Source organism: Lagenorhynchus albirostris, chromosome 8 (genome assembly GCF_949774975.1).
Source record: "Lagenorhynchus albirostris chromosome 8, mLagAlb1.1, whole genome shotgun sequence".
Classification (NCBI taxonomy): domain Eukaryota; kingdom Metazoa; phylum Chordata; class Mammalia; order Artiodactyla; family Delphinidae; genus Lagenorhynchus; species Lagenorhynchus albirostris.
Window position 1 is genome coordinate 26970164 of NC_083102.1, and position 27463 is coordinate 26997626.

The 27463-nt window shown below is 41.8% G+C and overlaps 2 protein-coding genes across 4 annotated transcripts in view; both read right to left on the reverse strand.

Annotated features, from left to right (window-relative positions):
* Positions 1 to 2619: 2619 nt before the first annotated feature.
* Positions 2620 to 10699, reverse strand: LMOD2 (leiomodin 2). Of its 2 annotated transcripts, none has more exons than XM_060156777.1 (3): positions 10311 to 10699; positions 3902 to 5235; positions 2620 to 3374 (listed from the first exon to the last, which is right to left on the reverse strand). In XM_060156777.1, the coding sequence occupies exons 1-3, from the start codon at positions 10581 to 10583 to the stop codon at positions 3302 to 3304; spliced, it is 1680 nt and encodes a 559-aa protein (XP_060012760.1). In that variant the 5' UTR covers positions 10584 to 10699; the 3' UTR covers positions 2620 to 3301. The 2 variants fall into 2 exon arrangements, with proteins under 2 accessions (XP_060012760.1, XP_060012761.1); XM_060156778.1 differs by having other exon boundaries at positions 3898 to 5235; positions 10311 to 10698.
* A 13979-nt stretch (positions 10700 to 24678) lies between these two features.
* The window catches only part of ASB15 (ankyrin repeat and SOCS box containing 15), a 33008-nt gene continuing 30223 nt past the window's right edge, over positions 24679 to 27463 (reverse strand). For both annotated transcript variants that reach the window (XM_060156774.1, XM_060156775.1), the window contains exon 10: positions 24679 to 26558. In XM_060156774.1, the coding sequence (XP_060012757.1) occupies positions 26386 to 26558 (173 nt within the window). In that variant the 3' untranslated portion in view covers positions 24679 to 26385. The remainder of the gene's footprint in view (positions 26559 to 27463) is intronic.

Genomic DNA, 27463 nt, shown 5'->3' on the forward strand with positions numbered 1-27463 from the left:
GCTGAATAGCTGTGACAAACACCAAATGGCCCACAAAGTCTAAAATATTTAAATATTTTATATGCCATTTTAAATATCTCTGGCTCTTTACAGAAAAAGTATGCTAAGCCCAGCTTGAGGTAATTAAGCTGCCTCAGTGCTCATATAGGACCCTACACCAGCCTCTAGCTCAGTTCTTACTGTGTATTCTGGAAAGAATGAGGATCCTCACTGCTTGGCATTGGAGGACACTTTCTAATTCAACTTGGTCTCCCCAGCATCGAGGAGAGTGCCTCATCCACGGGAGGCACCTGATACACAGACGCACGATGCGTGAAAGAATGGTGTCAGCTCCCTCTCCTAGACTGTAAGTGACACGAGGACAGGCGTCTTATCTCCTTCATTCACTGTGTATCCTCAGTATCCAGAAGTATCTGGAACATGGCAGACGCTCAGAAAATAGTTGTGGAAGTTGGGTGCATCCGTATTGGTACCCTATTTCTGAGTTTTGTAATTCTTACCTCAGTTCTTTGTCTTTTACATCCGCTATTTGACGACTGATGGAGACAAACCCCCACCTTCCAAACCTCAGAGAAACAAAGAAAAGACAGTGTGAACTTGTCTGGAAATGAAGTAGTTAAGAGGTCTTTTCAAGAATGTATCGATTTACCCCAGTCTTCCGTGCCTCTCAATACTGGCCACTGCAGTCTGTTACGACCTCTTCCCTCTCACTCACTTGGAGCAACTACATCAGGGCAGGGATTAAATCACTGAGTTATTGAATACCTCTGGCAGCAGGGCTCAAGAAGCAGGGTGAGACTCGGCATCCTGGCCCTGTTTCAATCAGGATGAGGTGTACTTTAAGAGATTAATGTGCAGATATAAATCATGGTCTAAACGCTTCATCTGGTCTTGGACAGCCTCTCTCCCAGTGAGCTGAACGCTCTTTAGAGACGATGAACTAACTGGCCTTCATACCAGCTCTGTGAGTTTGCAGGAAGGACGAACTAAGGATCCCTGTTCTGTGCTGAGGAGTCATGACACCTTGCCTGTTTACAGTGCTGTATTCTGAAATCACATTCGAGAAATGCTTTTCCTGAATGAAAAACATGCCAACTTAGTGCCTGACCATATCATACTTGTCTTATTAGGGGCTTTCTCATATTTTGTTTTGTGGGTTGACTGTAAGGATATCTTTATTTACATTTTGTGAAGTGCCTCGTAAGTGCACGCTGCTCTCTCCCGAAGCCCAAAAATTTCCAGCAAAGCAGTCTTTTAAAATGTGAAGGAGATGGGCTTCCCTGGTGGCGCAGTGGTTGGGAGTCCGCCTACATGACCTACATGGTTTTATCAAAGGACCCTTTTATCAGCAACCATTTGCCCCTCTGCCTCATCATGATGGAGCTGAAAGCTGTTGGCGTTCAGAAAAGCCCCGTCCTCATGCACACACAAAGGTCAGGGGAAAGGAAGGTCAGTCCTGGCTTTCTGTCCTAAATTCACTACACACACACACACATACACACACACACACACACACACACACACACCATACACACCCATGCACACCTTTTAAAAACCTACATTTTAGCTTTTATTTCTTTGTGCAACAATAAGGAACATGATTGCAAACACTAGTGGAAAGGGGTAAAGTAGTGAAGTCACTACTAAGGGAAACTGAAATCCCCACTGTTATTCTAAGAACAGGGAGCCTTCGTGGGGTGGGGCGTTTGAGCCCCGATGCAAGCAGAGACGGGCAGCGATGCAGAAGGAGCATGGGCTTCTGAAACACTCAGGCTCCCAGGCAACCCCAGCCCCCCTGAGCCTGGGTTTCCTCATGGACTAACTGGGGAGACCACCTTTTAATGTTGCTGTGAAAACTACACAACTTAGTTCTGAAAATGTCAGTCACTCCCTACACAAAGTCAGGAAACAGTTATTAAACGGGTGGCCCAGGGAGCTCGCCAGGACCACTGTCATACTCTGTAGGACACAAGGGAAACATTGCTAATCATAGATAATACAAAGGACTTCAGAGGAGATTTATAGCTTTCATAAATTGGAGAGGAACGCTAGGGTGGAATGAGGGGACTCTCTGATAGGTCTTTCTCTATCTGAATTCAGATCTTTCTTGAGTGAGAGGGAGGTGGGGTAGAATGATTGCAGATACATGTACCCTTGTCCCTGGATGTGTGTGGTGGACTCTGACATCATCACTATGTATTCAGAGCACAAAAAGGCTGAGACCCATTAAACTAAAGCTCATCCAGGGAGAGCTTAAAGGAGACTTGAACGGTGAACCTTTAGCATCAGTCTCAAGATAGCTCTGAATTCAGGGGAGCCCCTATCTTCCAGACGTTCCCTTAGCACTTAGTTCCTCTCTACCAAGAGATTTCTTTTTTTTTTTTTTCCTCTCTTTTTTTTTAGGTACGCGGGCCTGTCACTGTTGTGGCCTCTCCCGTTGCTGAGCACAGGCTCCGGACACGCAGGCTCAGCGGCCATGGCTCACGGGCCCAGCCGCTCTGCAGCATGTGGGATCCTCCCGGACCGGGGCACGAACCCGTGTCCCCTGCATCGGCAGGCGGACTCTCAACCACTGCGCCACCAGGGAAGCCCTACCAAGAGATTTCTAACTTTCAACTGTTTTTTTTTTTTCTTCCAGAAATAGTTGGTTTTAATTATAAATGATTGAATGACTTCTGGGTACCTATCAGCCTTATGGAAATATGGGAGTGTCAGCTGCCATCCTGGGTCCAACATCCATGCATCTAAGATGATAATGGTCACTTTGGGGTCATTTCCCAAGCTTTTATCTCACTACCAAAAAGACTTTTAAGAAGGTTCTTGATTCCAGACCTTTAGAGAGAGCTCCGATCAGATTTTCTTAGACATGAGAAAACAAAGGCAAATGCTAAGGACTCAAACCTTTTGGGGGGGCTGAGAATGTAATATTTTTAATATTTAGCAAGGTTACAAACACACCTGACAGATGTGAATATCAATTTACAAAAAAAAATTAGTTTGTTTAAAAAAAAACCGAAAAACTTCAATCCAAATTTATTGGGATTACAAAAATAACAGCACATTTCATTAACTCTTTACAGCTCAGAATTACCAACACAGCCAGAGCATGTTTAAATAAACTGCTTCTTGCCAATACAAATCTCATGACATAAAAAAGAAGTTTATTTTCATATTTACAGAAGAAACATGGTGATAGTTTCTTCAAATTCTCTTTGGAATTAATGGGTGAGGCTACTTTTAAAGTCAGAGAACATTTCAAATTAAAGAAGGTATTTTAGAAACGTTTCACAATGCATTTTATCTAATACCACTGAATAATTCTGCATCCTCTTCTAAAGATCGGGTTTTTATCGCAGAGCTTCTGGAACTTCCACCTACAAAAATAGGGGATTTTCTTTCAATAAAAACAGTACAAATGATAAAGTGAAAAAAATATCTGTAGAGTATGACTTTAGCAGTATTCTCCAGGAAGAACTCAGATATAGATTATTGCCCGTTGGTACTCAAATTTTATATTATAAAGTAGGTTTGAAATCACTTGCAACTCTGTGGTAAAATTTTTGACAAGTGATGAATCTGTTCTGGAATGTAGATGATAATGCCCTGATTTTCTTATTAAGGAAATCGGGATTTTTTTTTTAGATTGAAGTATCTTAAGATGAGCCTGGCCCTTAAAAGACTGAGATGCCAAGAAGGTGGACCAGGCACATCTCTCAAATGGAAATGTGCTATCTGGTGACCTGCTTCTGAAGCTCCAAATGTGGTAGCCTGCTCTGGCATACTAAAACATTTAAAATATTGATTAAGTATTTGAGAGGCGACTTTGGTACCCTTGTGCGGTGGAGGCCGGCTCCTTTACGAGGTCTGTGCCCCAGGGTCTGCCCTCGGGTTACTTACGCGCCTTAGCTGTCTCATGCTGCTGCCCCGAATAGCTTCCATGAGATTCTCATGAGCTGATCTCTGTGGGGTAGAAGGTCGGGAAGTGTCTTCCATTTTCTTCTCCTGCACTGACCTCAGGGAATTTCTAATTTCCTTTAGGCTACTGTTTGGCTGTTTCTTAGCCTTTTTCCCTTTTTTCTTTTTCTGTCCGTTTTGTAAGGCCCGCTGGGCACTCTCCTGCTGTTTGATGACTTCTGCGATGTTCCGCGTGATGAGCTTCTTCTCTGGGGGCGGAGGGGGTGGCGGTGGAGGAGGGGGGGGCGGCAGCCTTTGGGGAGGAAGAGGGGGCGGTGGAGGGGGCGGGGCCACCGGCGATGGAGGACGGCTCCTCACGCTTTGGACTTGCCTGGGGAGTTTGGGGGATGAGCGGGGAGAGTGCCTGGGGGATGCGTGAGGTGAAGAGCCGGGCGTCCCTCTTCGCCAGACTTTGGTCCTAAGGTTGGCTCCCCCATCGTACCCCTCCTGCTGCTTTTGCTCCTGCATCCGCTTCTGCCGCTGTTTATCCATGTTTCTGGTCAAGAGGCTGGTCATGCTCATTCTTGGTCCTGGGAGCTCGAAATGGTAACCCAGCCTCAGCAGCGTGGTGTTCTCCCTCAGCAGCTTGACGATCTCCATCTCCACCTGGCTGCCCATGATGTGCCTTTGGTTGTGGAAGCGCAGCTCGGTGAGCACGGTGTTGTGCTGCAGAGCCCTCATGATGGCCAGGATGCCCTTGCCCGTGATGAAGTTGGACTCGATGTTGACGCTGGTGATGTGGCGGTTGACTCGCAGCATTTCCGCAATGGCGGTGGCCACGCTGTCGTCGGCGCGTGTGTTGGCCAGACTGAAGGTCTTCACCACCGTGTTGGCCTTGAGGGCCTCCGCGAAACGGATGAGGGTCTGCGACGTGATGTTCTCGATATTGTTCAGATTGACTTCCGTGGTGTCAGGGTCGTTGTTTTTCATCTTTTCCAGAGCATCCTCGATCACCGTAGGGTTTCCACAGGGGTGGATGGCAGCCGGGGACTCTGTGTTCCTTCCGCTGTGGCCGTTGGTCAGATGTATGTTTTCAATTTGGCTTTTAAATGTCTCTGGCCTCGAGTTGTCAGAATTGACACTACTGTAATGTACAGATCCATTCATCCCTTTCTCATTTTCAATTGTTCTTTCCTCTCCTTCGCAGTCCTCTTCCTCCTCGTCCTCGTCCTCGTCCTCGTCCTCGGCCTCCTCTTCCGTATACACCTCTTCAGAAACCTCACTGTTACTTTCAGTAAAGATAAGCTCTTCCTCACTCTCCTCTTTGTCTTCTTCTGCACCCTAAAGAGCATGGTATCCTCATTAAGTTTGTCATTTCTAAGCACATTTTTAAAATTTACGAAAGTAACACATGGTTTTGCGATACATACATGGATCAAATCATCATGTTGTCCATCTAAAACTCATACAATGTGATATGTCAGTTACATCTCAATAAACTTTTTAAAAAGTAACACACAGCAAGTAACACGGAAGTATATAAGACAAAAAAGTTCATCTCCACCTTCTGAGCTCTCTAGTTTGGGTGACCAAGGTTAATATTTCCTTGCATAGCCCAACAGCTTTTTCTACAAACGTTTCTTTTGTTTTCTGCAAAATAAATATGCAGAATTCAGTTTATTGAATAAAAGTTTGCTATCATCTTACCAGTTGGAACAGATGTGTCGGAACTTCTGCTCTGGAAAGCCCTTGATAAAGTTTTTATTCTCTTGACTACCTCTTCTGAACTACTTGACTCCTAGTCTATTACAGTTTAGCAAATTCAACTGTCCCTTAGGGAATCACCCCTCTGTCCTTCCTCATTTCTCCATCCCAAACATACGAGTGACAACGAAAATATACAACAGGTGCATGGGTTCCCTTTCTCAATGTTCAAAAATTCTTCCCCCAATTTGCCTCCTATAGCCTATGTGACAGGAGCCCAGAGCCCTCTGCCCTGTCCTGTCTCAGTGTAGACAGAGGCGGGGCATGTCCCTCTGGGGTAGAGCCTGGGACAGGGACTCAGAGACTCCACAGCGCCTGAAAGCTGAGGCTGTCTCCATCCTTTCTCTGGGGAAAGAAGCTGAGGGGGCAGGGCTGCTTGTTCAGGGCAGCAGCAGGTCAAAACCCAGCTCTCTGCAGAAACTCAATCAGGTCACCCTTTTCAGCAAATCAGCTTGAAATCTCGCGTTATCACAGGGTTAAATGAGACAGGACTGCAGGAGACACGAGATGGGAAAGATAATCGCCCTTGGCACCAGCTAGATTCCAACAGTAATGTGGAACAGCAGAGAACAGTAGAAAATCTTGAAGCAAGCCACTGCCTCAGCCTGATGGTCTTAAATTAGTTACCAGGTGTTAATTCTGAGAGACTTTCAGGCCAACACAATTTCATTCCATCTTTGTCTTTCCTGTTTACAAAACTCTTTGTACTGAGAAGCTCAGGTGACCCCATCTCTCTTTTTCTTGCTACCTTTTCTGATAAAATAAAAATCTCGAACTTGCTGACAGAGTCCGATTTTCTCTAATGCGATCTTTTTAGTCCGTTATTTTCTCTAAAGTCCTGAGTCGCTTTCCTGTCCCCAAAGCCTTGATTCTTCCCTCCACACTGGAAATGTTTTTGACTCCAGGCCGAGGCGTATGGAATGAGCTTTGGAAAACACTGTGCTGGTCTCCAGGTTTGCTTGCCCAGTTGCTATCACAAAATAGCCTCCAGTTATCCACTTGCTTGGAGTGGCAGGCACCACGCGATGGCCTGGGGAAGGGGCCGCTCCTCGGTTGCCTCCTCCAGTCTTGATTTTTTACTCACTTATTCAGGAGGAGGAGGGAGAGTGATACAGTGTGTGTGTGCGTGTGTGTGTGTGTGTGTGTGTGTGTGTGTGTGTGTGTTGTAAGTATATGTTTTTAGCTGTTTCAGTATTTGGAAGAAAGGGACCTGTCACAAAATTCAAGGTATACTGCCTGTCATACCACCATTAAATTATAACCTCTAGTTTTTAAAAGAACTTCAGGCTTTATCTGCAAGAGAGGTTTTCCCCTTAAATGTATCTGGAGAGGTCATATGCGAAACTGTAATCCAGCAATGAGTTGTCCTGTAACATCTAAATGACATTTCCTCCAGAAATGTCTTTGACACCGCCTTAAATTATCCTTGTGACGTGTTCCCACAGTGTTGTACTTCCTCCAATAAAGTACCTATTTAATGATTTGTCATTTTTCTCAAAAGACTGCTTGTGGGGTAAGGAGAAGGATCATGTCTGTTTTGTTCACCTTGCACAGTGCTCAGCACGTAGTAGGGACTCAATAACATTTGTTAACGGAATGGCTCTAAATTGACATTGGTTTTAACAGCCGCTGAGAGAAGGGACAAGGCCTAGGAGAAAAGTACTGATGGGGCTGGGGTCGGGGGAAGGTGACCGACCGTCCTGGTTTGCCCAGGACTGAAAGGTATCCCAGGAAGCAGCATTTTTAGTTCTAAAATCTAGATAGTCCCAGACAATCTGAGACGGTTAGTCATCCTGGGTGGGGGACATCTAAGAGAAGAACAGCAGAAGGGAGAAAGGTGTCTAGAGGGGGAGGAAGGAGGATATAAAAACAATCATTGCCTAGTCTCAAAATTATTCTGGCATTTGTACTGACTGCACTGTTCCAGATCACCTATCTGCCACTGCTCTGTAGTTAACCCAGATCCTTGCAGGAATATAGGGGTGGGAAGATGGGGGGGGGCATGAGGTGCTGGGGGGCGATGTTGGTACACTTAGGGCATAAATTAGGCAAAAAGAAGAGGGTGTCTAACCATTTCTCCTCATTACCTCCCTGGCACCATTACATGAAAAAGGAGGCTTGGTTCCGTTCTGGTTCTGGTTCTACGCATAAAGAGCGGGTTGATCTTAGACAAATCACTAAACCTCTGTGGAGAGGAGTCTCAAAGAAACTGCAGTAGAGTTGAGCGGTTCTCGAACCAGTGTGTGTCATAACCACCCAGAGGGCTTGTGAGGCTACAGTGCTGGGCCCCATTCCCAGAGTTGCTCATTCAGCAGGTCTGGGGGAGTCCTAGAATTAGGAGTTCTGAGAAGATCCCAGGTGATGCTGATATACCCACATTCTGAGAATCACAGTCTTTGTGCCAACAGAACTTGGTTTGAATTTCAGCTAGACGCTGTTTATCTCAAATGAGTTTCTTCACCTCTCCTAGTCTCAGTTCTCATGTCCAGAAGGTAAGAATTCAGTGAAATAAAATGAACGTACTCATTGGCACCTATGCCTGAAGCCCGGCAGACACTCAAGCTAGGGGAACTACATCTTTGGGTCGGCAAGGCCCCTCGGAGCTGTTTAATGCAGGATAAGTTTGTGTGAGTCCCGCTGGGCAGAGGCTGTCATTCCCTAGGGGTTGAACAGGATTTTCATAAGCGTTTACAGAGCCAGGAGGAGCCTAATAATGGTCTCCTTCTCATGGTCCGTACCGGGCTGCTCTTCGCTTACGCTGCCGTCCCCCTCCCCCTCCTACCCACCAGTCAGCTGCTTTGAGCTTTTTCCTGGAGTGGAAATGGATCGACACCCTCCACTGGCAAGCTTCTGCTCAGCGCTCCTTGTGACTCCAGAGACAACTAGCCAGCAGGGAAAGAGTAGCGGGAGAAAAGTTAACTAGCTGAGAAAGGAATCAAAGTTCATCAACATAAAGCCTCTCTAATTGAGCTGATAAGCTATTGGCAGGGATCAGGGATCAGCAAAACCTTTGGCAGGAGCTAGTGGGTTTCAGCAACAGCTGACAACAGGCTTTGCCCTTTGTTTTCCACTGAGCTCAAGACATTATGCCATTAAAATGCCTTTGCTTGGTCATTGCTCCAATGGCTATCTGTCCTGGACATTATGAGGCAATTTTAATCTTTTTATTAAGGAACATCTTTAAGAACTGTTAGGAAAATGTCATACTTATATTTGATCAGATTTTGGACACACATTTCCACATCAGAAAAAAAAAGAAAAAAAGACCTCTGAAAATCATGGTTGTGGAAGAACTGACCAACCCCAATCCTGGCCCATCATGTGTATCCTTCCTTCTCACCACCACCCCACTCCTTCAGCCCCTCATTGCAGGCGGCCACCGTGGCCTTGGCAGCTCCTGGCCTGATCCCAGTGGCCCTTCCTGCGATGATTGACATGGACAAGACTCACACATATCTTGCTAAAAATGTGGCCAACACACCCTATCATCAAGATCATCTAACAGCGCCTAGATTAGTACCGTGGAAGTCTCACCATTGGCTTTGGGCCATTTTGGTTTGAGATGATTCCAGTGGAGCACAGAGGTATTAAACTGTCGCTCCTGACCAGTGTTCTTCCACAAATTCAGGAATTTGTTATTTTGACATTCTTATTGTCATTACTACAATATTTTCCCAGAGCCTAGTTTTTTGAACTTCCTTCTGTGAATGATTCATTTGGCAAATTCAAAGTAACTGTTTACAGGTCAGAGAACAAGAGCTTAATAAGTCTGACCTCTAATATAAGCACATTTCCTGGCCTTAGAATCACCATTATAAAATAGAACAGAATCTTAAAGATCATCTACGCAGGCATGCTTAACTGGGGTCCTTAGGTGGGTTTCAGGATGTGTGTCATCATTTTGAAATTCTATGTAAAATTTGTGTATGTTTACACAAGCACACGTTCATTTTCTCTAGAAGGTCCATAAGTTATCAAAATCTCAAAAGGGTGTTTGATTCACAAAAGAAACACTGGATCCAATGTCCTCCATCGACAGATGGGAAAAAGAACCCTGCAGAAGCGACTATCTGTTTAAGATCTTAAAAGTTAGGCACAGAGCAGGGAGTAGAAATAAGGTCCCCTGACTCTCTGCCCCATATACTTCTCACCAACCCACACTTTCTGTTGTTGGAAAAAAAAGAATTATTTTTACTATAGTCACCATCAGAGTCCAAGCAACCAGAGTACACCCTTTCGTCTTTATAGAAGAAAATAAATTTAGTTAACCACTATCTATACACACACACACATATCTATACACATATATAAATACATCTACATTTCTATTATGCCGCATCCCCAACTTATAACTCAAATGAGACTTATGTTTGGCAAAATATTTCAACCCATGCTTTGCTTGTGAATTATTTTCTTCTTGAAGATCCCATCCTTGTCAATCATGGGAACCCAACTAAGAATTTTACATATAATCCATTGGGTGGCCATAAAAGTCAGATGACTATTTCAGCCTGAGAAGATTTTCAATAGCAGCTACAAGTGGGTTATAAGAAAAGAAAAGTGAGGAGGGCTGAAAAGTTAGAAAAAACAGCTTCCTGGGTTCGGGGTAGAGCCGTGGGAGCAGCTAAAGAAAAAAAAATCTGAGAGCCTACCTTTCCACACTCCCCCAGCCTCTCCTGCTCCAAGAGTTTCTGGGACTCCTTTTCCCAGTAGGCCATCAGTGCCTCTCTGCTGAATGTCCCCGTGGGTGTTTTCTCGGTCAGGCTCTTTTGCCTCATCCCCACGGGAAGGCTGCGATCAGGTTCAATATCTTCCAGCTCCCTCTCTAGCTCCTTCAGCTCCTCGGCTGTCAGGGAAGCCAGGAGTTCATCCTCATCGATGGATTCGTATTTGCTAAGTCCTCTCCTGTAGCCGAAGGTAGACATGGTCCCTGTTCTGTCAGACCCACAAGGAGCTCGGAGCACGAGGCATTCAAGGCAGCCAGCAGCAGGCAGGGGAAACAAGTGGGTAGGCTGGTTAGCAACTGGTGCCTGGAGTGCCTGCGATAGCCTTTTAAGAGTGGTGGTACAGGCTGTGACAATGCAGAGAGGGGTGAAGACATAGGCTGTTTTAAGCATCAGACGTCAGCTAGACATTTGAACACAAAGAATGTCACATCGGTGGTGGATGGAGGTCTCGGAACCAGTGGGGATTATTCACATACTGGCCAGGGACATATTTAGCTGAGCCTGATAGCTCATGAGGACAGGCAGACAGTGCTTCAGATAGGGAGTAGCCCAGTTCTTGCTTTGTATTCAGACAACAAGGGGGTAACATTTATTTTGAAAATGCCTCGCTACCACCACCACTGTCATAAAAAGATTCTTTCCTTATAATCTCCCAGGATAAGAAATGACTGCACATCCCTCTAGTTATTCTGGTTCTCCTAAAAACATATTGTGGGTGGCGTTGATGGGAACAGAAGGCTATAATAATATAGCACTTTCCTATTTACCTTGCATTTTGCAGTTTGCAAAGCACTTGAATGTAATTTTCCTGATCATAAGTCCTGTGAGATGACTTACATTATCCTCCTTTACAGATTTTGGCAACTGAGGCTCTGAGAAATTAAGTGAAAAAGTTGGACAGCTAGAAGGAGAGATGTAGCTCTCTCCTCTGCACAAAATGGCTTCCTTCTTCTCACCCCTGAATATTAGTAAACAACTAGATTTGCAACTAAAACTCCAAAAAGACAAATAATAATACTGGGTGTGATTTATTAAGGACTGACACCGTGCCAGCCTAGTGCTGAGCCCTTTATACATTTTATCTCATTTAATCCCACAGTCCTGGAAGGTGTACACTATTACCCATATTTTACTAGTACAGATTCAGAGAGGTTAAGTAACTAGCTCATGACCACAGAGCTAAGAAGTGGTGGAGCTAGAAATTTGCAACTAGATTTGCATCTGGGTTGAAAACTGAAGAGATGCTAATTTGAAATTATATATGTGCCCATATTCTTATGAATGTGATGAAATATATACATAGTTTACAGGGCTTCATAAATATATCATTTTAGCATAGAGATATATAAACATCGGTTAAAATGTATATGCACAGAAATATACATTTATCAACACAAGTATAATTATGTTATTTTGTTTATGCATTCAGCAGTCGGTGAATATTTGGGTTGTTTCCAGGTTTGGGTAGTTATAAATAATGTTGCTACGAACACTTAATGTGAAAGTCTTTGTGTAGACATGTGTTTTCATTTCTCTTGGGTAGGTATGCAGTAGTGGAGCTGCTGAGTTATACGGTAAATTTACGTTTAACTTTTCATGAAACTAATTATTTTCCAAAACCGCTGCACCAATTTACTTTCCCACCAGCAATGATGAGAGTTCCAGTTTCTCCACATTCTAATTTGTCATTGCTCTTCTTTCTGATTATAGCTATTTTAGTGCCTGTGAAATGGTAGCTCATTATAGTTTTAAATTTCGTTCCTCAAATAACTAATGGCACTGAGCACCATTTCATGTGTTTATTGGTCATCTTATATCTACTTTGGTAAAATATTCATTCAAATCTTATGCTCAGTTTTAAACTGGGTTATCTTCTTATTACTGAGTTATAAGAGTCCTTTGTATATTCTGTACTTTATCAGATATATGATTTGCAGATTTTTCTCCCATTCTGTGAATTGTCTGTTGGTGTCTTTTGAAAAGCAAATGTTTTTAATTTTGATGAAGTCTAGTTTCTCAATTTCTTCTTCTATTGCTTGAGCTTTTGGTATTATAACTAAGGAATCTTTTCCTAACACAAGGTCTGAGAGACTAACTCATGTTTTCTTCTAAGTTTTATAGTTTTTGATTTTTATATTTAAGTCTATTACTCATTTTGACTTAATATTTGCATATATGTAAGGTGATGGTCTAAATTCATCTTTGTATATACAGATGTTCAATTGTCTTCGTTTTTTTTTTTTTTTGAGGACTAGGCCTTCTCCTATTGAATTGCACTGGTGCCTTTGTGAAAAATTAATTGGCCACAAATGTAAGGGTTTATTTCTGGTCAGTCAATTATGTTCTATAGATCTGTAAGTCTATTTTCTTATGACAATACCACCTAGGCATAATTACTATAGCTTTGTAGTATGTATTGAAACCAGAAAGTGGAAGTCCTCCAACTTTTTTTTTTTTTTTGCAAGAATGTTTTGGCTAACTACTTATGACCTTAACTCATTGTGGTAGTCTGCCTCCCAAAATAACTATGACTCTTTTCAATGATACTAGTGAGAGAGATGATTATGATATTAGAAATGCTGAGTTCATTGTTTTTTTTGTGGCTTCTAGCATATACCTTTGTGTAGTCTTAGTGGTGACACATCTTTTTAATGTGAAAATGGGTTTGATTTTTGGAAATGACATCAAATTATTATATCCAAATCTGGTGAATAAGATGAGTTATCTGGCTGAATAATGACATTTTAGGTTAAAAAATGATGATTACAACTATGTAAAAACCTATGTGTTTTTTGGAAAAAAAGATGAAAAAATACATTAAAATAATAGTACAGGTTCATTTCTTCAACAATTTTGTATTAGGCCCATATGCTATGTTGACCAGTACACAAATTTAGAGAGATGCAATTATGTACCAAAAAATGAAATTGTGTTTTATTCTTTCTCTCGTGTTTATAACTTTCCTGTAATATTTCAGTATTATTTTTATTCGACAACTTACTGAACATACACTGTGTGTCAGATTCTAATTTAAGAGCTGGAGTTAGAGCACTGAAGAAAAACAGCAAAGTCCCTTCCTTTGTGGAGTTTATAGTCTTGTTGGGGGAGACAGACAATATGTAAATAAACAAGTAAATACAGAACATATCAGACAGAAGCTCAATGGAGAGAAATAAATCAGGGTAAATGGGAAGGAAGAAGATTGTGAGAGTAACATTTCATGTAGGAAAGATCTCTGTTTTAATATGGTGACATATGAGCACAGACCTGGAGAAGTGAGGGCTTGATGCAGATTATAATACACAACTAACGTGACTATAAACTAATGACTCAGATATCCTTGGAATCACAGATTCTCAGCTTTTTAAGGGACTTTGAAACACATCAATCCCCTATCACTTCTATAAATGGTCATCTAGTGTTTGCTTGAACACTTTCAGTGAAAACTGTACATTACCAAAAATTCACTCCACTGGAGGATGGCTCAAATCGTTAGAAAATTCTTTTTTCTATTGTGTCGAAACTGATCTCTTGAAAAATCACTACACATATATTTTAGTTTTCTCATTGGAACAACCCAGAATAAATATGGTCTCATGTAAGTTTCTTCTTCCAAATCTTGGGTGGCCCATGAATGACTCTGAAAATAGCTCTGGAAGAGGAGACATTAAAGTGTTCTTCTCAGTGCCAGCATCACTGAAAAGAATTATGGCCTCTTGGGCTTCCCTGGTGGCGCGGTGGTTGAGAGTCCGCCTGCCGATGCAGGGGACGCGGGTTCGTGCCCCGGTCCGGGAAGATCCCACATGCCGCGGAGCGGCTGGGCCCGTGAGCCATGGCCGCTGAGCCTGCGCATTCGGAGCCTGTGCTCCGCAACGGGAGAGGCCACAACAGTGAGAGGCCCGTGTACCACAAAAAAAAAAAAAAAAAAAGAATTATGGCCTCTCAAGACACTACCTTAAGAACAATGGTCACTCAGATATTCTAATATATATGTTACAAATCACTCTGATTACGATAATAATCACAACTCCTGGATGAGCTTAGTTCACTGGATCCCTCTTTACGTTTTCTCCAGAAACTTTAAATCCATTGGATAAAATTCTGCTGAGTAATTAAACATCACTGCCTAACCCTGGCCAGACCTAAGTATGATGAATAATTTAGATTTCTTTGCAACCTTGTCTACACTGAGGGAAAAAATTCCCATTCATGTGTGCTCCTAGCACCAGCATTTTCTGTTTTGGGATTTTTACCTGATCACACTGTGTTTTTGAGTAGAATTGCTTTTTAGAGTCCACAATACTATCAGCCATCTGCAGATTTGCATTTTCTCTTTAAAAAATTCTCTATCTTGGAGAGAATTCTTTTCATGCTTCTTGATTGTCAATCTGATACACACTATTTCCCAGGACATCAGCAATTCCCTTTTTGGTGAAAACAGTTTTTTTTTTTCTTTCAACCTTTTTTTCCCTTTAGTTTCCTCTCAAAAATGCTATTATTTGTTTCTTTACTCAACACCCATTTACCAAATACCTGCTGTGTGGCTAGGTACTGTGCTGGAAGCTAGGATTCTAAACAGATAAATAGAAATTGATCTAGTCCCTGCCCTCAGGGGCTCATACTCCCGGGAGAGAGGCAGACAGCTGACAGTAACACAGTGCAGTGACAGCTTCGCCAAGGTGCTAGCTAGCAAGACAAGAGCCGTGGAATAAATACAGATGGAGAAGCAAGGCAGCCCACGTGGGTGCAGTCAGAGAAGGCACAGGAGCCCTAAAGAGATTTCCTGGCAGAGAGGGCAACCTCCGGAGCAAACGCACAGGAGTATGAAAACAAAAACGTAACAAAAACAGGGCATTCTTTGGTATAGAGGTGGGGAGGAGGTAGAGCTAGGCAGAAACTAGCCTCCCCTGCAACTCTTTTTTTTTTTTTGTAGCCACCACCGTCATGTCTGGCACCTGATAGCTGCATATCGATGTTGAATATTTTTTGTTTGAAGGGCCAGGTCAACGAGTTTGGGACTTTATTATCGTCTAAAGTTAAGTGGAAAAAATCTCTAACATTATCCCATAGCCAGAATTTGCCTTCTTAAATACAGGCAACTGTTCATCAGCAAGTGTCTTCGTGTTAACGAAGACTCAACAACAGCAAAACTCATCAGCATCTCCAAAAATCAGCACTGCCAGCCCTGCCAGCACACCTGGTATTTCAATAAATAATATTTGTAGGCAGCGATCAGAGACCTCCTAACTCCACTTGTAAGTAATAACTACTTCAGCCTAATGCTCGGCAAGACGGGAGACCCTCTCCCTAAAGGTGAGTTTCTTGGCTTGTACTTTTGGCTCTTAATGTTCAGAAATGCTGAAAGTTCCTATCGATACGTTTTCTTTAATAATCCCCACATTTCAGGAAGAATTTGGTAATTTCAGGAACTGTTCGTATTTCAAAATGTTTTGGGCAACCTAGTATATATAGGATGGATAAACAACAAGGTCCTACTGTATAGCACAGGGAGCTATATTCAATGTCCTATAACAAAGCCTAATGGAAAAGAAAAAAAATTGTATAGGCGTTTCTTATCTGTAACCACAAAGCAGAGTTAAATGAATGTACTACAGGAGCACATTTATAAAACTTTCATTTCCCCTGGTCCTCGGCTTTGTTCTGCTGTAGGCACTTGTCACTCACAGATTTAATATATGTAGTTTCAATGATTTGAAAGTATCCCAAAGGGCCAAGATTTATAATGACATGTAATTTTACTGAGCTAAAATCTGTGTCCTCAAGTTCAAGAATGATTTATGAAACTACCAAGATAAACTTCATCCGGGGGTGTCACCGGCACCAACAACTCGACTTGCTCCAAATTTGATTTCTCTCTTTCCACCTTCCCCCCGCCCACCCCGAAGGCTTTCACATTTCCGAAAATGGTATCCTCATCCATCCAGTTGTGGAGCCTGTGTGTCACCTTCTCTCACCAACATTGTCATATTCGGTCCCAAGCTCTTGAATCCTACTTCGTGTGTGACCACTCCCCTGGTCCCAACTTGAGTCTAAGCTCCTGTCCTCATTTTCTCTGATGACTGAAAGTTTTCCCTTTGCCACAATATAGCCAGAGTAATTTTTTGAAAACACAAATCTCAACAGGTCATTCTCGGCCTAAGACCCTCGCATGGCTTCCATTGTCCTTCAGAGAGAATCTTTCACGGTGCCCTCTGGCCGCTCCAGGATCAGGCCCTGCTCACCTCTCCAGCCTCAACTTGGGTTGCTTTCTCCAACCCTCACCCTCAGCCAAGCTGGGCTTCTGAACTCCAGGCTGGCTCCTTCTCCAAGCCACTGCGCATGCCCTCCCCTCTCCTGCAAGGCCGACGCGTCTTCCTCCTTGCTCTTAAGGCCTCCTCCCGAGAGGAGGCCTCTCCTGATGCCCGAGGCCAGCTTAGTTCTCCCAACTGCCGCAAAACTCTATTCCAGGGGCTTCCCTGGTGGCGCAGTGGTTGAGAATCTGCCTGCTAATGCAGGGGACACGGGTTCGAGCCCTGTTCTGGGAAGATCCCACATGCCGCGGAGCATCTAGGCCCGTGAGCCACAACTACTGAGCCTGCGCGTCTGGAGCCTGTGCTCCGCAACAAGAGAGGCCGCGACAGTGAGAGGCCCGCGCACCGCGATGAAGAGTGGCCCCCGCTCACCGCAACTAGAGAAAGCCCTCGCACAGAAACGAAGACCCAACACAGCAAAAATTAATTAATTAATTAATAAACTCCTACCCCCAACATCTAAAAAAAACAAAAAAGTTAGCCATTCTTATAAAAACAAAACAAAAAAAACTCCTTTCCATGCGGCATCCCACTTGGGATTGCTTCATATGAAATCGTCTTCACAGGAAAGGCGTTTTCTCCCAAGGAAGGAACCATGTCTGCGCATTCACCGTCCCCAAGGCCTAGCATAGCTCTCAGGTGTTCAGGAAGTACGTTTAAAAAAACACAAAGCCCAGAGGGTTTGCAGTGTAGGCAGGGGTAGATCCGGGTCTTATAGAGCCTGGAGATTTTACAGTGTGGGAGGCCTCTTTAAGAATAATAATAAAAACATTTAAATACAAGATTAGTTATGAGGCTGTATATAACACACTGATAGAATCACGACAAACTACTAGATCTTAGGTGATTCGAGCTTTCTTCTTCTGAAGCAGCTCATGAAGTGCTTATGGAGAAATGCTACCTAATTATAACCTGGCTTCTTGGCTGTCCCACCCTGCTCCCAACACTCCACTACTCCTGGGACCACCAACAGCCACAAGGGCCCAGAAGCTCCTGCTTCATGATCAGTCTGCCTCTGAGTGTGGCCCCCAAACTGACAAATTAGCCCAATTGGTCACTCTGTGTTCATATCTCATGAAGCCATTTTTGTTCATTTCATGGATGCCTTTCTTATTTAAATTGTCCTCAACTGGCTGATGAGGAAGCACAAAAATCTATGCCACAGGGTCACTTGCAAGATTGGGAAACTGGAAATTCTCTTATTTTCACAAATGTCAACTGTCTATCCACTGTTAACAGTCATTCCTAACTTTTTCTTTCTTTCTTTCTTTCTTTCTTTCTTTAAGGCTTAGCTCGTCTCTCTCATTGTACAGGTGCCAGGTTGATTCCTGAACCAGATCTAACCTGTTTCTCACTTAGGCAGAAGCACTTGGGTTTTCAACATTTCCTGCAGATGGTTGGTCCTAAAGCTGCTGTACCAATGCAATGACCCCTAAGGAAGTTAAGCTTCCGACTTCACTCAGTCTGCTGGGAGCTTCTCAGATTAGCTGGAGACAGGCTCCCGGGGGAATGTCAGGCAAAGGTCAGCCTCAGCACAGACAACAACAAGGCAGGCCACGGGGATCAGATGAGAGCTGGCAATACCCTTATCAAGTCTTCTCTCTCTCGGGCTTGGCCGCCAAGCCAGTCTCCCAGCAATGCCAGCCTGTGGTCATGAGCGTGAGTCAAATTTAAAATTATTAGAGCTATTTATAACAATAATATCTTGCAACTGTATAATTTATAGTTTACAAAATTCAATGTGCCAGGTAGTCTAACATAGCAATCTGATCTCCTTTTAAAAAATTGTGTGTAGCTGACACTTACTGCGTGCGAGGCAACACTCGATGAAAGAGACACTATGCCTTTCATTTTACAAAGGGTGAAAATGGGTTCTGAAGTTCTGAGAGGTTAAAAATTCCCTTTAAGCATACCCAGCTAGGAAGTGATAATTAGTGTTATGTTCTGTAAGTCCAAGCTGCTTCTCATACTGAGATTTGCTAGTTTGTCATTTCCAAATGTACCATAATAGAAGACAGATGGGATGAAAGACAGAAATTTGTTAACAGCACAGATAATGCTTTCCCTCAAGTATCTTTTGCTGAACTAATTCAAGCATGTGAAAATGAGCCCCATGCAAGTAAATGGAAAGGTAAACTGATAATGTTAAAATTGTAAAGACAAAAAAATGGTTTGCAGAAAAATACAATAGTGAGGAAAGAAAAGCTGAATTTCCTCAATCAGGTTTTCCAGCTTATAACACAGATCATAAAAATGGAATTCCACTTATGGAACCAGGAGCAGATTTGATATATATTATATGATGTCCCAATAAAGGGAATTTTACTTGGGGCGTGCCGGAAGTTCTGAGGCTTTCATTCATTTCATCAACTAGTTTAGTTGTAACCCTGGGTGTTGATATGACAGTTTTAGAAGGTTTGCTCACTGTGTATTAGGAAGAATGATGTGGAGGGTCGGCACCCAAGACCACCCAAGACTTGGATCTGTGCCCCGGGAGGGCTCCCTCCTCTAAGCATGACATTTTCCCATTGAAGCATGACAACCTTCAGACTTCTGCCATAAGACCAAGGTTCTCGAGGCCTGCAACTCTGGCACTGGCATGGCCACTATGTAACAATAATAATGAGAGCTTGAGTTTCACATGCACTTACTCTGTGTTGGATTTGGTGTTTTTACGCTTGTCATGTCTCGTTCAAAATCAAGCAGCCAATAATTAGTGGAGCCTGGTTCAAACTAAGGCCAGAAAGGTCTGTTTGACTACAAAGTATATGTCCTTACCTACTACATTATATACGACTGTAGTAATACGCCACACTATAATGCATGCATGTATGTATGTACACTAGATGCGGATATGTCATATATATATATATATGTGCATACATGTGTGTCTGAAAGTATGGATATATGCATGTGGTGTTTGATTTTGTCTCGTAAATAACTACCACTCCAGTCCTGAAGGGAAGTGGTAACTGAAAGGGCAGAACAGCTGAGATCTCACTGTGAAAAGGGGCTAGGAAGGTAAATTCAGTGTCAAAGTCCAGGAATATGGGGACTCGGTGCGCCCAGTGTTGGGACAGTCAGTGCTTGAGAGCTGGTGTCTGGTTACTGAGCTTTTTCATTGGCAAATTTATCCAGAAAATCAAAGGCACTGTCTTTTCGCACAGACTCACAGTTCCTCACTGACCTTTCCTTCCACAGTTCCCCTGTGTTCTTGAGATCCACAGCCTTTTGAAAGTTTACCTTCTCTGATTTCCCCTGGAATGCCGTCCCTCCCCCCATTTCTGCTTGTTTTCCTTTCCACTGAACGCCCAGGGAATCAGAGCTAGTTTTCATGAGTGTTACAAAGGACCCATCCCACGATAACATGATTCTTGTCAAGGTATGCCCTCAATGGGACAGGAAAGCTTCATTTTTAGCTCTCCAATCTGTATGTTTTTGTGTGTTTTGTAAACAATAATAATAGTAATGGTAATAATAAAAGGTGGAGAAGTGATATTACAACCAGCACGAAAATGTCAGAGGTCGGCAGAGCAGCCTGCGTTTGTTTGTGTTTGAGAGCCAGTGAGATTGGTGCACGCGGCAAGCACGGTGCTGCCCTTGAATGCTGTGTCCTCATCTGCTTTTAATGGTCTTATCAGCAGAGCAAAACTAATAAATCATGTGCTGCCAGCACAAGAACCAAGTGCTTTCCTCTGAGCCAGATGATTCCACTGTTTAGCTGGGCGACCTCAGCGAGGTTGTAACCATGGTACCACCTGTCAGTGAGAGGCATGCTCTTCTTATTGTGTTTTTGTTTTTTTTAAGTGATGTATTCAGATGTAGTTCACATATCATAAAATTCACTCAACTTTAAGTGTAAAGTTCAATGATTATTTTCAGTACATTTACCAAGTTGTGCAACCATCGCCACCGTAGAATTTTAGAACATTTCCAGTGCCCCCAAAGATCCCTGTGCCCACTTGCAGTCACCCTTTGTTCCTACCCCCCGAGCACCAGGCAACCGCTCATCTGTTTTCTGTCTCTATGTACTTGCCTTGGCTGGACATTTTATATAAATGGAATCTCGAAATAGTGTTCTTTTGTGTCTGGCTTCTTTCACTCAACCTAATGCTTTTGAGATTTGTCCATGTTGTAGCATGTTGCTGAATAGTAATCCATTGTGTAGATTGGCCATACTGTGTTTAGCCATTCACAGTTGATGGGCGTTTGCGTTGTTTCCACCTTTTGACTATTCTGAACAATGTTCTCCTAATCTGTACTAAAAATGATGGGGTGGAAAAGACTTGGGATTTGGAGTCAGGAGTCCCAGACTGCATCCTAGCTCTGGCATTTACTACCTTGGTTAACTGTAAAAAATGATTTCCTTATCTGTAGAGTAGAGTTCATGAACTCCTTTCCTGTCCTCTCCTACAGCAATTGTAAGAATCAAGTGGGATGATGTATGTGAAATGCTTTGTGAGCTATAAAACACAGGACATATGAAAGGCATTGTTATTGAAGTACTCTTGCTAGAACGTATTAAAATGAACTAGATTTCTCTCAAGATTCTTTCCACATTCATAGAACAAATGATCTGTAGGAAATAACTACCCTTTTCCTTCTATAGACTTGGGGTTCTCACCATCTTTCCCTTACCAAACCCTGTCATTTAGAAAGGTTTTAAAATTATTCTACCTCTCTTAAATTTACTTGTATTTTAAACTCTATTTTTGATTGTCAAATAAAAGTCTTTTTTTCCTGTTGAAGAGAGGATCTTCAGATTTCCTAGAGTCACTATAGGAAGTTGGACTCTGTACAATTGCAGTTCAAATTTAATCAGGTCAACCTCCAACCCGTAGATTCAATTTTGCCTCTTGGGTACCTCAGGTGATTGTGAAGGTCAGGACCCCAATAAGGGAGTTGGGGACAGAGTTGAGTCCAGTTGAGGGGCTTCCAATGAGTTAAAGTCTAAGCAAATGTTTCCATCCTCCAGTCAAAAGTGATTAAAATTGTCACTTCATTGAAACAATATTAAACCAATTGGTGTAACTAGATCGTGAGGGCTATTCAAACATTCAGGAACATAGACTGTTGACTACTAAATGTCACGTCTAGTTATTTGACTTCCACAAAGCATGAAAAAGAGTTTCTCTGAGAAGCCAGTTCAGACTTTGCTTCAAACAGAAAGAACCGGATACTGGTATCTCACACCCACTCAATCCCCAAGTAAGTATCACATCTATCACCCTCCACACTTTCTACCTTATCCAACACTATGGGCTGCTTCCAAGAAGTTTTATCTTAAATCTCATTGGGACATCCTGGGATGAAAGACTTCCAAGGCAAGAGAAATGGCTGTCCGTCATTTACTAGAATCTGAAAGCACAGAACATGAGCACCCATCCAGTGCCTCTGGTGGAATTCCTTGGTCAATATGACATTAGAATTCAGGCGTTCCCAGTGCCCAGATTCAGATTACTAGACTGTCTCCTTCCAAAAACAGCAAATCCCCAGACATTTTTAGCATTCCCTGAGATTACACAACACAGGCCATTGAGGTCAAATAAGTCTGTTCCTTCTACACATCTTCTCCCCCGAGAAGCCCTTTCTTTCCTTTTAACGATTGATGATTGGGGCTTTACTAAGCAACAGCAGATGTGGGGTTTTATGCGCTAGGGGCAATTCTCTGCTGTTTTCATTCTGTGCATTTTCTCAAGGTATTTACAGATGATAGTGAGATGCCATCTATATCTCTAACATTATTATTTTTTCATATTTTCCCATTTAAGCATGACAATCTTCAGACTTCTGCCATAAGACCAAGGTTCTTGAGGCTTGCAACTCTGTGTTGGATTTGGTGTTTTTACGCTTGTCATGTCTCGTTCAAAATCAAGCAGCCAATAATTAGTGGAGCCTGGTTCAAACTAAGGCCAAAAAGGTCTGTTTGACTACAAAGTATATGTCCTTACCTACTACATTATATACGACTGTAGTAATATGCCACACTATAATGCATGCATGTATGTATGTATACTAGATGCGGATATGTCATATATATATGTGCATACATGTGTGTCTGAAAGTATGGATATATGCATGTGGTGTTTGATTTTGTCTCGTAAATAACTTGAAGCAGATTAGAGGTTTTTTTGCATTCTAAATAATTTCTGATTGGAAGGTGCCTATATACATAAGGTAATATGACTTGAACCTAAAATTTCGGTAGGAACGTCTAATAAAAGGTCGAGGTTTAAGTGTGTTCTCTACGTCATAAAAGACTCCACCTTTCTTGGGTAGTTTCCATGCTGTCTCACCCCTATGTACTGACTTTTCAAAAACCTGCATCAAAGGGAGTGTTACCTATGAATATTTGCTGTACCACATTTACACAACTGTTTTCACATCTTCTGCGTTGCCATCCTGTGCATGGAAACATGTCCTGTGATTATCTAAAACGATTAAACCATATTCTTCAGGGGGCACTTGTTTTCAATGTGCTTATGAAATTATTGTGAGTCAGAAATGGAAATACTATTTAAAGATCGCCTACTGAAAAACTAAACAAAACACACACAAATGAAAAGCCATCTCTGCTTCTTTCCAACCAGAGACCCTGTATGATACAAATAAAATCCACAGTCACCAAAACAGCCATGATCATCTTGGCAGCCTGGGAAGATGTCATCAAAACTCTATCATGTTGATTAAACATGATAGTGGTTAAACAGGCACCACTGTAGAATGTTTGGCTTCTCCTGAGGCTCACTGGGGGGGAGCAGCTGTTGCCCTCTCCCAGATAAAGTGACATATTCTAGGAGAAACAGAGTCCTAATTAGCTGTAAATTACTCCTCTTACCATCCAGCCCACCCCAAAACAAAAACACTGCTAGAAAATTTCAAAATGTGATAAGAAAAAGACCCAATCCATTTTGGATATAGTGATTGCCTCAGTTTCATAGGATATATTTTTCTCCTGCTTCACAAATACCAAAAGAGCCACTTTCAACCCATAGCCTGTGCAGTGAATTCATATCCTTACCTTCAAGTGTTTCTTGAATATATTTACATAAAACACATTAAAGCCAATGTCAAACTTTTGCGTACTAGAGTTTATTTAATATCTGAAGTATCCTGAATGTATTTATACAATAATACGTTAAATATCAAAGTTTTAGTTTATTTAATATCTGAAGTATCTTATGGCACACTTACATCCTTATTTTAAAAATTTATTTAGAGCAATATTTATAGGTAACAATGTATTTTAGCCACAAGTAGGAGAGCAACAGAGGAATCATGAAATCCCATACACAAAACATTATAGTTCTATTTAAATACATTAGAGCTTAATCTATAGGAAAATATACTCTTTAGGGAATAAAAGCTGTTAAAACTATAGCTCTAATTATACAGTTTTTTTTCATACCTATAACTAGAGCTAAATACAATTTGAAAAGTTCATAAACCAGTGAGGTATTAGTATTGAAAGAATACAATAACCCTTAAGATAAAAATAAGAAAAATCAAAGAAGAATGAGTCTAAGTAATTACATTATAAAGCTATATAACCAATTCAGAGACTCAAAACTATCATTTTACCATGAGGTCACTGATTACTTTTGTCTGGCTCTCATATGACATTCGCTCCTTCAGTATATTCAACAAGTAATTTTTGCACTTTTTCTGTGCTCTTAGGGAATGTGTTTGGCCCTAAGAAAACACTGCAAAACAAATCTGCCCTCATAGAGCTTACATTCTAGTAGGGCAGACAGATGGGGAACATAGGCTCCTGTAATACCGCATGAGAAGGGCAGTTCTGGGGCCTCCCATCCTAGAGGAAAGAACATTTAAACTGAGACCTGTAGGATAAAGGATGGAGCGGGGAAGAAGGAGATGGAAAAAGGATTCCAGGCAGAAGAAGTAGAACATGCAAAAACCCTGAGGTACAAGAGAGTATGGTTTCTTCTATAACAGTGGTCCTTCAATTAGTTTTTTTTAGATTTTTTAAACATTTTATTTACGTATGTATTTATTTATTGGCTGTGCTGTGCGGCATACAGAGTTCTTAGTTCCCCAACCAGGGAATGAACCCGTGACCCCTGCAGTGGAAGCTCGGAGTCCTAACCACTGGATTGCCAGGGAATTCCCCTAAAGTCATTCAATTTTAATAACTGAGTTTAAGGCAGCCCCATTTTCTGGCATTAAAATGGCCCCTCTCTTATGAAATGACAGTGATAAATAGATGACCCTATTTTTAAAATTACTAAAAACTACTAACATATGAAATCGAAAAATCTGGGAATCACTGTTCAAAGAATAAACTTCTAAAAGGTGTTTAACATGGTTAAAGAGGACGGGTAAGGGAGATATCAGGAGATAAGGCTAAGGCAGGCAGTTAGATCATGAAGGGCCATGGAAGAATTTTGGACTTTACCTAAGAGCAATGGGAATGATTTTAAGCAGGGGAGTGAAACTTGCTTACATTTGTAAAAGATTACTCTGGGATGTTATGTGTAGAATGTGTGCTAGATGAGGCAAGATAGCAGGGAAAAGGACCAGCTGGGTAGCACTACAGTGTCCCAGGAAGAAAGGAGATAATAGCTGGTATTTGGGCTGAATTAGTGAGACTGAGTAGAAGATGACTTCATGAAATAAACTTACCAGGACTTGGTGATTTGTTCTATTGGGTAAAGAAAATGAGATGGTCAAGGTTGATGTCCAGGCTTTTGACTTGGGAAACTGAATTGATAATTGGGTTAACTATTGAGCTAGAGATGGTAAGAAAAGGAGCCTTTTTGTGGAGGAAGACAGTGAGTTCATTTGGGGACATGCTGCATTTGAGGTATCTTTGTATTCAAAGGTCCCTTAGGCCAATTGTCTACACAGGTCTCAAGCACGTGAGAGAAAGCTGAACTTCGGATATTAATTTTACATTCGACAGCATGTAGATAGTAAACGAAACCATGGACATGGATGAAATTTCCCAGAGAACTTAGCATAAAAAAAGGGGACTTAAGACGTATTACTAAAGAGTTGGCAGGAGATAAGCAATGCAGAAAGAAGCCAGAGACAAGGAGGCCAGAGAGGTGGGAAGAGAGCCAAGAGAGCAAAGTATCCGGAGAACTGTTTCCTGGAGGGAGCAGGCAATCAGTCAGTTGCTGCAGGAATCACTTGAAAGGACTGAAGGATGCTCATTGAAAGTAGCAACAAGCAAGTTGTTAAGGACCTTGGGAAGGGCCGTGGAAGGAGCAGAAGCCAGATTACAGTGAGTGAATCTGAGGACAGGAAAGAGCTCTTTTACGCCGTGTGGCGATAAAAGAAAGGAGAGAATGGGGCAGCAACTGGCTGGAGATGTGGGTTTGAGAAAGTGGTTCTTTGTTTTATAAACATAGGAGAGACTTGCTTATGGATATTGTAGGGGTCACTTGATAAGGAGAGTTTGAAGACTTACTGCAAGTGAAGACAATCAATAGAAATTCAAATGCAAAATATTGACTAGCTTTAAAAAATCACAATGTAAAAGGTCCTTAGAGATGTAAAATATGGTGCTCACAAAAGAACCCAGGATCCAGTTATAAAATTGTCAATGGATTTAAATACACATAAGGATATAAAATGGTTCCAAGAAATTCTCTGAAGGAATTTTTTTTTGAAGGAATCTCATTTAAACACATTTTTAAAATCACATTTAAAAATATTATTTTAAATTATGGCAATTTTAGCTCTTGTCCATAGAGATCATACTCTTTAAATAATATATATCTTTGAATAGTTGGTGGCAGAGAGAGCTTCTCCATTAAGGCTGGCTGGCAGAGTCGCTGGAGTCCCATAAGTCTTCGAATTCTTAACCTACATAAATGCTTTAAGGAGCAGGGATTCTCTAAAGTGAATGGGAAAAACAAGCAAAAAATAAAAACAATATTAATGGATTAACCTGTAAGATACAGACTGTTTTAGAATAATATTAATAGTGTCATTCTAAAAAACAGGGATGCACACGTTAGCAACTGGTGACTTTAAGCAAAATTCAAATTGCAATTAAGCCTTCCAGACCATTCCTCTAGAATGTAAGCTCCATGAAGCAGACGTTTAGTCTGCCTCTGTGTCAGAAAGAGAGTCTGGCTCCTACAGGGTGTTCAACTACAATATGTTAAATGAATGAATGGACTTGATTAAACAAAGCAAAGGCTCACATCTCCTTCTATTTATTTTTTAGAATTGAGTATTTGAAAGATATATTTCTTTACTTCCGCTCTCTCCTACCAATCTTTCTGATGAATAGTTATCTGTGAAACATCTGACACAAATGTTTCCATATATCCATTATTCAATCTTAGGTTTGTTTCAGTGTCTGATACCTAAACATTTTATATTTTCCAAAAAATCTACTAATGTTATTCAAATAGCTGATGTTAACCTTTATTTTCAACTCTTACTTTATCTCTTAGTACCTTTATCTATAGTATAATTACAGTACCAATATATTATCCCAGCAACATGAGCTAGTGAAAAGGCAGCATTGCACATGGACTTAGTTGTGGGCTCTGGACTCAGTCGGCTTGGATTAAAATCCTGGCTCTGCCACTTCGTATTTGTGTGATCTTGGACAAGTTATTTAACCTCTGTGGTCTCAGTATTCTCACCTGGGAAATGTGGATAACCCTACCTTACAGGGTTGTTTGAAGATCGAACAAATTAATTCATGTAAAGTATTAGAAAAGTGCTTGGTACATTGTAATCATTCAATAATGTGAACGATCACTCAATTCAGTAATCAGAGATCAC

Bases quoted from the DNA above. Each gene is read 5' to 3' on its own strand.
- LMOD2 (XM_060156777.1), bottom strand. From the start codon at position 10,583: ATGTCTACCTTCGGCTACAGGAGAGGACTTAGCAAATACGAATCCATC. The intron at 5,236-10,310 runs GTAGGCTCTCAG...CATGCTCTTTAG, and splicing joins GGCTGGGGGAGTGTGGAAAG to GGTGCAGAAGAAGACAAAGA. The intron at 3,375-3,901 runs GCGCGTAAGTAA...CTATTTTTGTAG, and splicing joins AGCAGCATGAGACAGCTAAG to GTGGAAGTTCCAGAAGCTCT.